The sequence below is a fragment of the Xyrauchen texanus genome, chromosome 4, assembly GCF_025860055.1.
Source record: "Xyrauchen texanus isolate HMW12.3.18 chromosome 4, RBS_HiC_50CHRs, whole genome shotgun sequence".
Classification (NCBI taxonomy): domain Eukaryota; kingdom Metazoa; phylum Chordata; class Actinopteri; order Cypriniformes; family Catostomidae; genus Xyrauchen; species Xyrauchen texanus.
The window spans coordinates 19,107,838-19,124,510 of record NC_068279.1 but is presented as its reverse complement, the minus strand read 5'-3'; the positions used below and the strand labels follow the sequence as shown (position 1 = coordinate 19,124,510).

The window sequence follows — 16,673 nt, the reverse complement described above, 5'->3', positions numbered from 1 at the left end:
CGACAGCGTTGAATGGGTTTTCACAGCACATATTATTTTCATTTATCCATTTGCTCCAAGACCAATTCCAGGGTAATATAACACAAAATATAATGTTCTAAATTTACACTCAATATTTAAAAAATGTATAATCTAAAAAAATATCGAGAAATTTACGCTGATAAGGCGGAAACGCATCATCACAGTCTGTGATAAAGGTCTGTTGGAAGAAAAGAAAAAAAACATCACATTGTTAACAGCTTCGAGGCACATATTATATGTTAGACATAAGTTATATTATTATGTATTATATAAAATTAATGCATTTAAATAAGAATACAACATTAATAACATGGATAAATAAATGAAATGTATTATAAAGTATCTGCAAAGAACAACAATAAATTTAAGTCATCACATTCTGCCTTGCTGGGAAACAAGTGACTGAAAAGAAGCGTCATAATGCATAAGAGTTGATCAAAATAAAAGGAATAATTATGAAAAACAGGTCCATATGAGATAACTGATTGAAACAGTTAGGTGAAATTGTGCAATAATAATACTAATTATATTTATGTAGTATTGGATATTTTTGTGTCATGACTACAAATTGGAAAAAATCCCCAATATGAGGCATTTAAGAGGGGCAATCCCCCCTTCAGAAATGAATTTCAGGCCCTGATATTGTCCATAGTGTTAGTATTTCATATGATTTCAGAATGATTTTCACAAAAAATTATGTCCTCTACTTAAGCATTTATCAAATGATACCCCTCAGAAACATATTAACACACAAATGTCCCACCTGTCCAGACAGCTGCCGGCCCTTTTCCTAAACTTGACTGCACTGTAAAGTCTATGTTGACTTATGTTGAGTATTAACTACCAAGAAAGTACAGTACAATCAATAGCCTTCTTTGGAAAGTTAAGGATGCTGACAGCTGTTTTTCTTCTTTTTGTTTGTCTTCTGAACCCCTATAGCCCCATCAGTAAAGTGCAAGTACCCCTTGACCAAACCTGAAAGTTCTGTCATAATTGACTCACCCTCATGTTTTTCAAACCCCTTATGACATTATTTTGTATGTGGAACACAAAAGGAGACATTAGGCAGAATGATTGTCTCAGTCGCTATTCATCTTCATTTTATGAAAAACAAAAATGCAGTGAAAGTCAGTGGTGACGGAGGCCATCAGTTTCTTAATTTTCTGTTCCACAAAAGAAAGTCATATAAGGCTGAGAAAATTTGGACAGAATTGTAAGGCAGAAGCTATTTGCACAAATAAATGCTATTTGCACTAATAGATCCTATTTAGGTGCAAATAGTCACTCCGGAATTTATATTTTTGTTTGAACTGTCCATTTAACTGATATCATAATGAACATCATTCAGCATTATCAATAATAATATTGAGGTGGCCATTATTACAACGATTCACCATTGGGGACATGTACCCACTGCCCTATTTGACCTGTATCATTGATAATATTGATCCACTTACTTTTGAAATGCTCACAGATTACTGTGTGGACTGTGTGGACTGAGAGAGCAACCCTCTGACCTTCTGTCTCAGCAAAATCCTTAATAGAAACAAGAAGGGACAGTTATATGACAACATACAGAGAAAACAGGCTTACAATAAAAATGCACAAATGTTTCTCAAAAATAATATTTGAATTTGAATATGACTTATATTCACTGTGAAATATTTTCAAACAATAATCTGTCTGCACTCACAAGGCCATGTGAAACAAGAGCTGAGTGCTAGCACTGATAGAGCCTTTTATGTGATAAATATGCATAATAGACAGAGATGACAAAAACATGACAGAGATGTACTGCACTGTATGAGTTACTGGGCTAAAAATCAGTCCCTGTAGATGTGCAAATTTCCCGTCTTTTCGTCAACAGGACTGTGGGTGTTGCCCTTCTCTCTACACCTTGGTTACAATTCCTGACTTCTCCAAAATATCTATTGGGGTGCTTTGTACAAGGTAGATCCTTTAAATTCTGAGTGTCCTGTTCTGGTTTTATTTTATTTATTTTAACTGGCACATTACACCAACACAGAACAATTAACACAGCATTGAGGAAATACAGAGTGAGAGAGAGAGAGATAATTAAAAATATAGAGATCATTTATACACGAGTACAAGCGGCCGAAATGGGCTTCCTCAGAAGGGTGGCGGGCTTCTCCCTTAGAGATAGGGTGAGGAGCTCAGTCATCCGTGAGGAGCTCGGAGTAGAGCCGCTGCTCCTTTGCGTCGAAATCCTGAAAAGGAAGACCCAGGATTAGGTGGAGAGATTACATCTCCAAACTGGCCTGGGAACGCCTCGGGGTCCCCCAGTCAGAGCTGGTTAATGTGGCTCGGGATAGGGAAGTTTGGGGCCCCCTGCTGGAGCAGCTGCCCCCATGACCCGACTTCGGATAAGCGGTTGAAGATGGATGGATGGATGGATGGATGGAGATCATTTATAATACACTGGTGGCAAAAAGTTTGGAATAATGTACAGATTTTGCTCATATATAAATAAATTGTTACTTTTATTCACCAAAGTGGCATTCAACTGATCACAATGTATAGTCAGGACATTAATAATGTGAAAAATATATATTACAATTTGAAAGAAAAATTCAGAACTTCTTAAACTACATCAAAGATTTTTCATCAAAAAATCCTCCATGTGCAGCAATGACAGCTTTGTAGATCCTTGGCATTCTAGCATTCAGTTTGTCCATATACTCAGGTGACATTTCACCCCACGCTTCCTTGTCTTGTCAGGCACTTCTCATGCACCTTACAGTCTAGTAACATTGATCCAACAAATGCTCAATGGGGTTAACACTTTTCTCTCTTTTTCTCTTTACTCTTTTCCAATTATCTGTTGTCCAGCATCTGTTTTTCTTTTCCCACTCTAACATTTTCTTTTTGTTTTTCTGTTTCAAAAGTGGCTTTTTCTTTGCAATTCTTCCCATAAGGCCTGCACCCCTGAGTCTTCTCTTTACTGATGTACATCAAACAGGTGTTGAGCAGGTAGAATTCAATGAAGCTGTCAGCTGAGGACATGTGAGGTGTCTATTTCTCAAACTAGAGACTCTGATGTATCCTCTTATTTAGTTGTACATCTGACCTTCCACGTCTCTTTCTGTCCTTCTTAGAGCCAGTTGTCCTTTGTCTTTAAAGACTGTAGTGTACATCTTTGTTACATCTTCAGTTTTTGGCTATTGCGAGCATTGTATAGCCTTCATTCCTCAAAACAATGACTGACGAGTTTCTAGAGAAAGCTGTTTTTATTTTGGCAATTTTTTACCTAATATTGACCTTAAGACATACCAGTCTGTTGGAAACTGTGGCAACTCCAAAACAAACACAAAGACAATGATAAGCTTCATTTAATTATCCAAATAGCTTTCAGCAATGTTTTATATAATGGCAAGTGATTTTCTAGTACCAAATTAGCAATTTAGAATGATTACTCAAGGATAAGGTGTGATTGCTGCTGGAAATGGGGCCTGTCTAGACTTGATCAAAATGTACTTTTTTGAAATGGCGATGGTGCTGTTTTTTTTACATCAGTAATGACCTGACTATACCTTGTGATTAGTTGAATGCCACTTTGGTGAATTAAAATTTCCTTCAGAAACTGCAAAATCTGTGCATTATTCCAAACTTTTGGCCACCAGTGTATAATAAAAATAAATAGGTTTAAACCTGAAAAACAATGTCACAATACTTTAGAAACTTCTTATTCTTGCTATTATTTATGTTTAATATTGTATTAACTAGAAAGGGATATAAAGAAAGACTTCAAATTTGGGCAAAGTATCAAGAAATATATTCTTATAGATTTAGCATTTACAATGAATGCATTATTAATTACCATGCACTATAGTGTTCATGCACTTTGTTAAGGATGGCGACAATGTGGTCTGACAACTTGCACATTTGTAGTGAGACAAGTATGATTTATAAAATACAAATAGATGTTTTTAAAATATGGGTTTATTAATCAGGGTTTAAGTGTGGCCAGATATGAGTTCATATTCTTTCTAATATTAAAATGAGAACATGTATTGTACATTTAGGTCTAAAATACATGTAAATGGAGTTGTTAACTATATTTTATTTCTTTAAAAGAAGACAAGAGAAAAATCTGATTATAATGCTTTTATTTAATTCTTAAACAATGCTCTGTTGCTCTAGTTTGTCCTGAAGGGAATCTTTCAATACAGATAATTTTTGTTTTGTATGTTTTTATTGATTTAGTCAGACAACATTCTGGCATTGAAGCAGAAGCAGCCGTGTGTCCCATTTCTTATACACCTGGCTGTTATTTTCAAGTACATCCATGAAATAAATGTATCATTTCTATACAAGCATACATCAGTGTGTACAGTTAGGACATTTCTCCAAGTATGTCTTTGAAAGAAGAAAATGTTCAAAAGCTTAAAACAAACAGTTTAATTCACATACAAACACCATATAAAATAGAAAATAAAATAAAGAATGAAAAAAATAGTGCAGTCACAGAAATACACAAACAAGCCAAAGAACATTTAAATTCACCTGGCAAAGACATGTTTGAAATAAAAACAAACATAATAGACCATCAACAGTAATAGCAGGTCACAAGTCTGAGTAACAAAAGTTTGGTTGCTTTGTTTTACTCCTCTTCTTTTTCAACATTATGTTTTTTAGGCACCTGCAGATGAAAAAAGAAATGTAATTTATAACAACTCAAAAGTATTTGTAAATTCAAGGATTAAAATATCTTATAACATATACTGTATTTTCTATGGAGGGTTCCCTTAAAGTAATAGCTCACACAAAAACTATAATTCTCTCATCATATACTCACCCTTGTGTCATTTAAAACTCATGAGTCTTCCACAGAACACAAACAAAGATATTTTAATTAGGGCTCGGAATTACCAACAAGGTGACGTTGTGATACGCAACATGATACAGGGGCCACGGTACAATGTGTTACGTTACATGTAAATTTTGTACTGAATTTCTCCTGAACAAAATTTTGAATTTACCATTCAAAACACAATAAAGGTCTATAAAGATGAGAACAGAAAAATGTATTATTGCTACCAAAAAGTGATTTACTTTTATTTGTCCATTTCTTCCTTCTGCTTTTAAAGTGTTTTGTGTAACCCTTCCTATAGTTCAAATATTCTGGATTAAAAGCAAACCGTTTTTAAACTATGCAAAGCCTCTATGGTTACAGAAGTTAACAGAGTCTTAACACAACACACTTCTACACCCTGTTCTTGTATTCACATGAAAAATTATATAATGAATCTGTCATTTGTACATTAAAAAAAAACTGCTGTAGAAAGGAGGAGGGCGGGCCGATTGGGTACCGGGCGTGCGTTGTTCCAGCCTGATCCCACCCTCCTCCGCTCTACACCAGCCAATTTGAAAGACCATTCAAAAATACATGTATAGTGTCAAAGATTATAGGCAGTAGACAATATGCTGTGCTAAAATCAAGTTAAGAGACATATTAGCCTGCAATTGCATTTTCTTAACATAGTTAGTCTAACTGACCCTTGCATGTGATTTCCAAGCTACCTCCACAAAAGATCCTTGGCATTTTCTGTGCTTCGGATTGACCCAGTTTTACCAGTCACTTCGATTTTTACAGCCATTTTTATCCGATTCATATACTCCATATATAGGTTATTCACAATCCATGTACAGTAAAAATGCGAACTGCTGGATTTAAAGTGGTTTTAACTCCTGAGCCCCTCCTGAGATAGCCTGAGATCATTTGCAGCACTCACATAAACAATAAAACTATTTGCAGAACACTAACATAGAGAAGAAAGGAAACCTCCTTCTCTGGAGATCCTATGACAAATGGACAGTGCGAAATACAGGTGCGAAGGGGTCCGAAACGTACAGGTCGAGCTACTGTGAGCTATCTGCCATTGTTTTCACAATTAATTTCATACTCAGGTTAAGAGTAAAAGAAAATGCATATCGCCGGCTTTATCTTGACATATTTACTGGTAGAATGAGGTTCGTCATGTTACGCAGTACTTTAGATTTGTAGTATTTGGATATCGCATATGTCTAAATCCCAACTGCCAAATATAAGCAAAAAAGCCAAAAATGCACATATATTTTAGATTTTAGTTTTGCCAGCAGAGTCTTATGCAATTTAAATGTGGTGGTCTACTACTATTCAGGTAACTGATACAGCCAACTTGCGTTGTGATACACATAAAAGGTTACACTCAAGCTATCAAAGTGCTGCATAATATCGACAGGGATGCAGGTGCATTGATATGCGCATCAGTAAGGAGAATATGACGATGTATTGTCCTATCAATATTTTGCCCTAACACTGCCCTAATTGTAATAGAGATATTATGTCTGTTTGTCGATACAATGCAAGTGAGCAATTACCAATTTTTCAAGCTCCAAAAAGTACATAAAAACAACATAAAGGGAAACAATTAGACTCCAGTGGTTTAAAGGTGCACACAGAAACTTTTTACCCATTAAAAAAAATTTTACTTCTAAAGAAATTAATTGAAATTTTGAAACATATGTATAAAATCATGACCAATCACATGAGATGAAGACTCTAGTCATACACCTTATAAAAGCTGTTTTATTCTACATGGGGCAGGAGCGACATCATGGGGGCTGCCATTTTGAATCAAATGACCAGCTGAATACTACTTGCTCAATCTCAGTAACTGTCTCGTTAATGAACACTTGTACTCTAGGATTAAATTAATCATGGCTGATTGTGAATAGTGAATTTCTACAATGGCATCTGTAATGGAAAACCATTTTGAAACTGATTTTGAATGATGCTGCATCCACACCACTAGATGTCAATGTAAGTCCAAGATGACACAAACAAAATGTTACTGAGTGCCCTTTTAATCCATGTCTTCTATAGCAGTCTAATCAATTGTGGGTGTGAACAGATCAAAATGTAACTCCTTTTTCACTGTACATCTTGCATTGCAGTCTCTACAGAGTTTCTTTTATACTGAGATATCAACCCCCAAGCCTTTACAATAGGACAGAGCAAACATAACAGTCAACTTGGATTACATGAGTCTTCTAAACCAATCATATAAATGGCCCTGAGTGTTACAACAGTAAATCACAGTTTGCATATCCCATACAAATGAATGGAGTGGTACACTGACACCTAGTTGTCACAAAGTCGTCTGTGACTTCTCTTCTTCTCCTCTCCTCTCTTCAAATCATAGTACACTGCATGCATAGTTCACTCCAAAAGGATTTTTTAGTGTAAAACATGTTGAAGATTAGTGGACAAGAAGCCAATTCATTAAGTGATGAGCTGTTTCATCACAAAAGCGGTTTATTCAGCATACTCAAGCATCTCCTCCATAGACACACATTCAAATAGAACGGCATCTAGTCTCCTCGCCAGTGTCCAGCAGCGCTATGCTTTGTTTGGCTAACCTTAGGCTCCCTCCTTGGGTTCTGGTCTCATGGCATGATCATGATTTCAAGCATGATTACACTTCCTAAAGCTTGATGCATGCACAGAGCACTAGATGGCATTATAGGAAGTGTAATCGAGCCGGAAATCATGATTGCAAAGGAGACTGCTGATGTCAAGATTTAGTGAGTTATATTTTGGTCTGTTCTCACACAAAATCGATTGGATCGCTCCAGAAGACATGGATTAAACCACTGGAGTCATATGGGTTACCTTTATGCTGCCTTGATGTGCTTTTAGGAGCTTGAAAATGTGTCACTATTCACTTGAATTGTATGGAAAAACAGAAAAAATACAGAAAAATCATATTTTCATTCAAATAACTTCTACAGATGAAAGAAAGTCATACGAGTTTGAGATGACATAAGGGTGAATAAATGATGAAAGAATGATAATTTTTGGGTGAACTATTCTGTTAAGACAAAATGGACATCTTCTAAACAATTTCCTTCTTAAAATGTATTTCATTCATGATCCTCTAACAATTAAGATGCATACCTTCGGTGTCTCAGTGTTTTTCTCACTCCTTCGACCTTCAAGCCTTCCTCTGTGGGGAAGTCTGTCATGGGGAAAAAAAACAATTTCAGGGTTCCCACCCATTTTGACCACTGAAATTCTATTACTTTTTCCATCAAACCCAATAATAATAATAAAAAAATTAAAAAAAACTTTGAAAAATCTCAACTCTGTAGGTAATTTAAATGCAATTGAATGGTGGCCAGACATTTGAAGCTCAAAAAAAGCACATAAATGCAACATTGAAAAATTCCATTCGACTTCAATGGTTTAATCCATGTCTTCTAAATGGATCCAATCGGTTTTGGGTGATAACATACCAAAGTATAACTCCTTTTGCACTGTACTGTCCATATAGCCATTGTAGCCTCTGGGGACGATCATGATTTCAAGATCTATTACACTTCATAGTGCTTGCCGCATGCGCAGAGCGCTAAGTGGTGCTATAGGAAGTGTTATCGAGCTATAAATCATGATCACTGGGAGACTGCTGTCAAGGTTTATAGTTAAAAAGTAGATACATTTTAGTCTGTTCTCACCCAACTGGATCGCTTTTGATGACATTGATTAACCCACCGGTGTCTGATGGATTTCAGTAACACTGCCTTAATCTGCTTTTTGAGCTTTAAAGTTCTGGCCATTCTAAAAATCTTAATTTGAATTCTGCAGAAGAAATAAATTCTTACACATCTCAGATGGCATGAGGATGAGTAAATGATGAGAGAATTTTCATTTTTGGGTGAACAATCCAGAGTTGTGCTCCACACAAGCTCTAACCAATATTTAGGTGATAAAATATTTTACAGCAGAACATACTAGAACCATACCAACCATATATGTACATGTAATTATTTCAGAAAAATACTTTCAGGAATGGTTAATGTCAGATATCAAGGCTGCATATCATATCAGAAGCAGACCAAACAGGTAAAATATTCAATAAAGTAGTCATAACTTGATAGTTTTGTTTGTCAACCCTACATAGCTCTGAGCATACCCTGAAGTGGCTGTAGAATGGGTCTTGAGGCTGTCATTGAGTGGTGCTGGGTAGGTGTTAGCCTCAACCGCTCCACACCTTTGGTTCCTGCTCTTCACCTGCTGCTCAGCATTAGTGTTCTTGGTGGATCCATACACTGAGGGCTTACATTGGTCCAAACCTGAGGTGCCTCTCTGCCACCCTTGAGCTGTCTGCAGCAGGAGCTCATCACCTGGGTCAGCTGTAAAAACATGTACAGGTCTGACTGGTTACTTTTAAAGTATTGTTCCACCAAAATGACAATTCTATCTTCATTTTATCACCCTCATGTTCTTTCAAACCTGTATGACTTTCTTTCTTCTGTGGAACACCAAAGGAGATGTAAGGCAGAATGAAAGTGAATAGTAACCAACACTATATATGCTGCTGTAAATCTTAGTTTATGCTCCATACAAAGTGTGGATAAAGTCATAAAGGTTTGGAACAACATGAGGAGTAAATTATGACAGAATTTTCATTTTTGGGTAAACTATCCCTTTAAATTATCAAAAGCCAAGTATATATATATATATAAAAAAGCTTGGCTTTTGATTATTTAAAGGGATAGTTTATCCATCTTTGTAATCTGCAAATTCATTTGACTTCTATATAAGTCAATAAGAAGTCAAATGAATCAACAGATTACAAAGATGATTACCGGTAGGAAAGTAACTGAGAATGTGTTTATGTATTTTGGCATCTCACCTTGATGTCTTACTCTCCTCTGCCTCTCAGGAGATCTCCTCTCATGGGCCTCTTTAGCTGTGTTGTGTGGTTTCCATGGAGATACCCCATCTTTTGAATAAGCGGTCTTGGGGCGGAGGTCACACTTATCCTTTACAGTAGGACAAAACTATTAACATAACACTCAGCCAATCAACTGAATGGTAGGCTCCTCTTCTACTCTACATTTACAAAAGAGAATAAACATACTATAGCTGAAAAGCAATAAAAAGCTAATAGAAGTTTCTTGCTTAAAGAGATCACCCCCAAATAAAAATGGTCTAAAATAAATAAACTACTAAAATGAAAACATTGCACCATATGTACAGCCATGGCCAAAAAAAAATTCTGCTTCAGTTGTTGTGTTGTTGATTCACATTGTTTCTAGATTATTGTGCAGAGTGATCAGATGCATTTTAAATAATTGTAAAAAGCTTAATTGGCCAAAAAAATTAACTTTATCACAAAAAACAAATTTCACAGTTTTTTGGTCCTAGCACAAAATGACCAGCCAACATCATTTCAATAATCATATCAGCAGCACCTGGGAACGAGTACTAGTCAGGTGAAATCACTCTATCATTCTGATTGGATTATAAGAGCAGACTACCATGAATGCCAACAGTGAAGCATCCTGAGACCATCCCTGTGTGGGGTTGCTTTTTATCCAAGGTAGTGGGCTCTCTCACAATTCTGCCCAAAAACACTGCCATGAATAAAGAATGGTATCACAACGTCCTGCAAGAGCAACTTCTCCCAACGATCCAGGAGCAATTTGCTGATCATCTGTGCATTTTCCAGCATGATGGAGCAACATGTCACAAGGCAAGATAATGATAATGAAGTGGCTCGGAGATCATTACATTGAAATTCTGGATCCGTGGCCAGGCAACTCCCCGGATCTTAATCCCATAGAGAACCTGTGGTCAATCCTCAAAAGGCGAGTGGACAAACAGAAGCCCATAAATTGTGATCAAATCAGAGCACAAATAAGTCAAGAATGGATAGCCATCAGTCAGGATTTGGCCCAGAAGCTGATATCCAGCATGCCAGAGCAAATTGCAGAGGTTATGAATAACAAGGGTCAACACTGTAAATATTGACTCTTTGCATAAATTTTGTGTTTTTGCCAATACAAGCCTTTAAAACTTATGAAACGCATATCATTGTTTTCCAGTGTACAATAGAAACATGTAAAACATTAATCTACAAATACTGAAGCAGCAAACTTTGCAAAACACAAAATGTATGTCACTGCCAATACTTTTGGCCACGGCTGTAGTCACAACTATAGTAAATGGGAGTGTTCCTTTTGCTTGTGGGTATCTAAAGAAACATTTATCAAACTATTTTTATACAGAGCAATGAAAACATATTTCATTGCTTTCTCACCTAAAGGGATAGTTCACCTAAAAATGAAAATTATTTAATTGTTTACTCACCCTCATGGCAACCCTGATAGGACTTACTTTCTACTGCAGAACCCAAACAATGATTTTAAGAAGAATATCTCAACTCTGTAGGTCCATACAATGCAAAATTCACATAAAGGCAGCTTAAAAGTAATCCATAAGACTCCATGGACTTTAATCCATGCCTTCTGAAGAGACTGGTTTTGTGTGAGAAAAGACCAAAATGAAACTCCTCTTTCACTCTACATCTCTCCATTGCAGTTTCTAGGCAAGCTCGATTACACTTCCTAGTGCTTCTCACATGCGCAGAGCACTAGATGAAATCATGATCACCAAGGAGATTGCTGATGTCAAGATTTATAGTGAAAAAGGAGTTACATTTTGGTCTGTTCTTACCCAAAACCGACTGGATCGCTTTAGAAGACAAATATTAAACAACTGGGGTTGTAAGGTTTACTTTTATGCTGCCTTTGTGTTTAAATTTTGGTCACCATTCACTTGCATTGTATGGACCTTAAGAACTGAGATATAAAATCATCTGGGATGGCATGAGGGTGAATAAATGATGAGAGAATTTTCATTATTGGATAAACTATTCCTTTAACATTTCACTTTATCTTTTATAAGAACTTCAATCATTATCTAAAGACATAACATCAAACAGACTGTCAATAATACCTGATGGTGAAAGAGCACATTCTCTTCCAAGGCAACGCCACAAAACTCACAAGGAATGAGCACGTCACCCTCACCAGGACTGGATGAGGAACTGTAGGAGACTGGAGAGACAGACAGGGGCAGGGTGGGTTGAATGGGTGTGTGGGCTGGAATGACATGACCAGCCCCTTGAGATATGGTGTCTTCATAGTGAAGAGATGGAGCCTGTTTACTGAAGGAAGCGATAGCAGATGCAGGGCTGCAGCCGGTCTAAAAGATATTAAAAAAAAAGAAAAAAGAGTATTTACATTATAGTGGTCAACAAGGGCAACTGACCCAGATAACAAACTAATTCTCTATGGTCTTAGAAAGAGGAGAAGAATCTCATCAGGGTTCAGCCTGTTGGAGAAGCTGGATGGCTGAAATCTGAGGAGGTTTCCATGGTAACTAAACACTGTATAGTGAAACAATAGAGATCCAACTAGAAGGAACGGAGTGAGATATTCAACATCAGTACTGAAATGACAATAGCCTCTTATGGAAAACTTTTGTTGTGCTCTGTACTTGACACTTACTAGAGTTATCTAGACACAAGAGGCCCAATTTAAATATCAAGTCAAGAGGGAGTGTAACTTGATGGAATAACTGAGGCCTCAGCACGTACCTGGTGTATGATAAGGTCTTCCTCTGGAAAGAGCTCTTCACAGAACTCACAAGGGAGCATGATATTTGAGGAAGGGCTATGGCCTGGGATTGTGTTGGATTTAGGGGGGGCTGAAGTGCAGTTGTTGTTAGTGTTGTAGGGGAGCTGGGAAGTAAGATTGCTATGGGCTGATGTCCTTCCCAGTCGATGGTCCCACACATCAGTCCACACACCCTCCTGACCCCCAGGGTCCTCCAAGTCACCTTCAGTTTGCAGGCTGAGGGCCAGCATGTAGTCCAGACTGGAGGAGTCGTAGTCTGGCACCTGGCCCAGAGACCACAGCAGACTGCTGTTGTTGTTCCCCAGCTCTCCTTCCTGATCCAGCACTGAGGAAATGAGCAAAGTGGAAGGTTACTTTTTTCTAGTGCTGACAAAAAACGTGCCAGCATCCTGTTAGGACACTTAGAAAACTGCCATCACATTCCACAAAATATGCAAGCATTTCAGTTAAAACCATATTATATTAATTGTAAATTACAGTGCTGTTCAAAAGTCTGAGTTTACTTTTGAAAATCTTGTAATGTTTCTTTGTTTTGTTTATTTGCAGATTTAAATTAGATACAGAATCATCCATCATTTTTTTTTTTTGTTTGGGGATGCAGACTTTTAAAAAGCATTATATCTAAAGTTAGAACTAAAACAGCCAGGCTGATACTTACAGTAAGCAAATTCATTGGTCCTTGTTTGTGTGTTTGTCCTGGTTCCTGCCCTCACTGTTCCTCTGGTACTATTATGTATTCTGTCCTCCAAGGGTCGTGGTGGGCCCCTGCGGTCTGCTGCCCCTGTGTTGTTATTATTGTGGCTTCTTTCCTGGGCCCTCAACAGGTTATGAATGGAATGAGTCTCAAACCAAGCTCCTGGAGACTGGGAGCCTGCCCTATCGCTGTGCCTCTCCTGAGGGGGCGTAAAGCTACCACACAGGGCTGGATGGATTTTCTGCTCTCTCAGCATAACGTTACACTTACAGACGGGGCAGGGCTCAGTGCGGGTCCCACAGTAGTCCTCATGCTCTTTAGCCTGACAGAAGGCCAGCTCCAGGTCACAGAACTGACATGGGACCAGTCGGTGACTGCACTCTGACCTCTGTGAGGAGTAAAATGAATATGAATGAAATAGCACTCAAAACAATTAACGGGTTTCAAATTGTGATAACTTTCGGATTTACCAACTGAAAGCAAAAGCCACAAACAAATAAAACTCATGTTACATGTAAACATCGATATGCAAAATGTTTATGTTGAGCAACAGTACCTGGTGAGTCTCCATGAACCTTTTCTCTATCTTTAACCCACATTTGCATTGTTCCTGTAAAAAGAGATTTCTATTTAATAGAATTTACATTTATCAGCCTGGTGAGAATGAGTGAGAATCGCTCAAATCAGATTTTCTGAAATATCTGCTATATGCACAGCATATACAGTAAGAGATTAATTGGGCTTTTATCATCAATACATCGATTCATACATCATAACTGGATCCTACCTCTGCATGATCCAGCTCTTTGTGCTGCACAAGTTCGGCATGAGGAAAAGGCTCCTGGCACACATCACATAAAGCAATGTTCCGCCGACAGTGAATCTCATGTGTTGTAAAGTTGGCCTCTGGAATGTCACGCTTGCTGAAGAGACAGACAGGGTTCTGTGGTTAGTTGACTGACAGGTTGTATGTTCAATTCTCTCAATGTTGAGCAAGAAAAGCCACCCTAATGTAGGTTACTTCATGGAGACTGTTCTTTTAATAAGAGCATTGTGAGTTGCTATGGATAAACGCATCAGCTAAAGTGACTAATTATAAATTAATAGTCATGAAAGAAAGTTCACCCCAAAATTAAAGAATTTCATAATTTACTCATCTTCATGCCATCCCAGATGTTTATGAATTTCTTTCTACTGCAGAATACAAATTCATATTTTTATGAGAATATTTCAGCTCTGTAGGTCCTCACAAATCGCTACCAAAACTTTGAAGCTCCAAAAAGCACATAAAGGCTCTTAAAAGTAATCCATAACACTTCAGTGGTTAAATCTATATCTTCAGAACCAATATGATGGGTGTGGGTGAGAAACAGGTCAATATTTACATTACTCAATAAAAATAAGATTTTTGCACTAATATCAAAGGACTTACTAGAAAAAAAGAAATTATGATCCAACGTGAATTTTCTTGATAAAAAAAAAATATGATCATGCCTGGTAATGTGCATGTAAAATGGCTACAAATGCCATTTTAGCTTAGCGTAAAGCTGACAATTTACACAAAGTTTATTTCTATTTTTTCTGCTCTAAACTTACTTCTCTGTCTGCTCGTATGAATGCAACTCATCATTAGAAAGTGTTTCACCACTGTTCAAATGCACTTTGGATCACATCATTTATATGTATAAATGTTTTCCATCTGAAAGGACTAAATATTAAATGAAACAAATGGCAATAAAATGCAAAGTAATGTCTTCAGTAATCAAAATACATTTGAATGTAACTATTGTAATTACCAATTATTTAAATTGTAACTGTAGTGGAATACAGTTACTTATATTTTGCATTTTAAATATGTATTCCCGTTACATGTATTCCGTAACTCCCTAACTCTGTCAATACACTAATGTACTTCCAAATGCTGACAAAATTCATTTCAGAAGATATAAGCATTTAAAATGAGCAGTCTCTCTCTTCTGGCTTGACAGACCAAGGCACAGTCATGACAGCACAAAGTGCCTGAGAAGTTTTTGTCCAAACAAATGCTTTATAGAATGAGAACACTCTCTCCCCCTAGCGTCTGGCTAACTGGCACTGGTCATGCCTTCGCAGGGTACTTTGAAAGGAGCACAATCCATGCTGTAGGGTCAATTCCAAAAAGATTTTCCGATAAGAATAGCTTAAAATTCGATTTGGCTTACCATAATCACCTTTCAGCCTTCTGAAGCTCACACAGTGGAGGGTAATTGTCTTCGTATGGAATAGGGCATAGGAATGATGACCTATCATATTACTTTAGAAGACATAGATTTAACCACTAGAGTGTTATGGATTAGTTTTATGGTGCCTTTATGTGCTTTTTGAGCTTCAAAGTTTTGGTCACCATTCACGTGCATTGTAAGGACCAACAGAGTGAGACATTCGTCTACATATCTTTGTGTTCTGCAGAACAAAGAAAGTCATACACATCTGGGATAGCATGAGGTTGAGTAAATGATTAGATCATTTTCATTTTAGGGTGAATAATTATTTCAGGAAATGATGGCGCTGAAGTACAGGAAGGAGAGTTGATGGCAAAGGACTGGGAGCATCGAAAGCAAAAGGTTGTCAACTTGTACATTTAGCCGAAACTTCAAAACAACACGCCTTATCTGACTCACCAATTACTGCAGAACTGGGTATTTTCATCAGCCATAGCCTATATGAAGACATAAACAAAAAGATCGTTCAAATAAATACATAAATAAAAGGAAAACAGTTCAGAGTATTGACACACAAAAAAAAAATGCGTTACCAACTGAGCGCTAAATTGAGACGATCAATCATTGTAACATCTATGTAACTGATGTAAATAGACAAAACAAACATTAAAATTTTACCTTATATTTAGGAAAGCTTGAAGCAGCAGTTTCGTTTCGGTAAGTAAACTATTCACAAGGACCTTGTTCTCGGTCCAAGAGCGAATATCACGAAATTATTCAAAGATTTGATTATACCGATTGTATTCTGGCTACATAACATTAGGATAGGCCCAACTGTGTTTTTAAAAAGCTATCATGGCTTGGTTTAAAAATAAAGATGCCGGTTGCGCTGCAAATTATCTGGTTTAAAGTCCATTGCTGATCAACTGTAAAACTCACTATACGATTGGTTCATGAGACTCGAGACAGTAAATCCACAAACACAATAACCCACATAATCTAATAAACTATTTACTGGCCTGAGATAGCTCTGTGTGAACTACCGCAATTATAGGATCAGCTTTCGTTTCGTGATACAGTATCAACAAGCTATGGTTTTCGTGAAATCAGAAACACTGACCTATCACTCTGACAGACGGTGATGGCGAAAATATTATTATTTTCAAAATAAAAGACACTCGAAAACATATATATATATATATATATATATATATATATATATATATATATATATATATATATATATATATATATATATATATATATAT

General features: G+C 36.9%; 1 protein-coding gene across 1 annotated transcript; it reads right to left on the bottom strand.

Annotated features, from left to right (window-relative positions):
* Positions 1 to 4,138: 4,138 nt before the first annotated feature.
* On the bottom strand, positions 4,139 to 16,513 carry trafd1 (TRAF-type zinc finger domain containing 1). Its single transcript, XM_052125876.1, has 11 exons — positions 16,084 to 16,513; positions 15,865 to 15,902; positions 13,992 to 14,127; positions 13,761 to 13,814; positions 13,169 to 13,592; positions 12,471 to 12,835; positions 11,828 to 12,076; positions 9,720 to 9,849; positions 8,997 to 9,216; positions 7,982 to 8,042; positions 4,139 to 4,681 (listed from the first exon to the last, which is right to left on the bottom strand). Exons 2-11 carry the CDS (start codon positions 15,897 to 15,899, stop codon positions 4,643 to 4,645), a joined length of 1,713 nt encoding a protein of 570 aa, XP_051981836.1. The 5' UTR covers positions 15,900 to 15,902; positions 16,084 to 16,513; the 3' UTR covers positions 4,139 to 4,642.
* Between the last annotated feature and the right edge of the window lie 160 nt (positions 16,514 to 16,673).

Bases quoted from the DNA above. Each gene is read 5' to 3' on its own strand.
- trafd1 (XM_052125876.1), bottom strand. From the start codon at position 15,899: ATGGCTGATGAAAATACCCAGTTCTGCAGTAATTG. The intron at 14,128-15,864 runs GTGAGTCAGATA...CTGTCTCTTCAG, and splicing joins ACCCAGTTCTGCAGTAATTG to CAAGCGTGACATTCCAGAGG. The intron at 13,815-13,991 runs GTAGGATCCAGT...CTCTTTTTACAG, and splicing joins AAGAGCTGGATCATGCAGAG to GAACAATGCAAATGTGGGTT.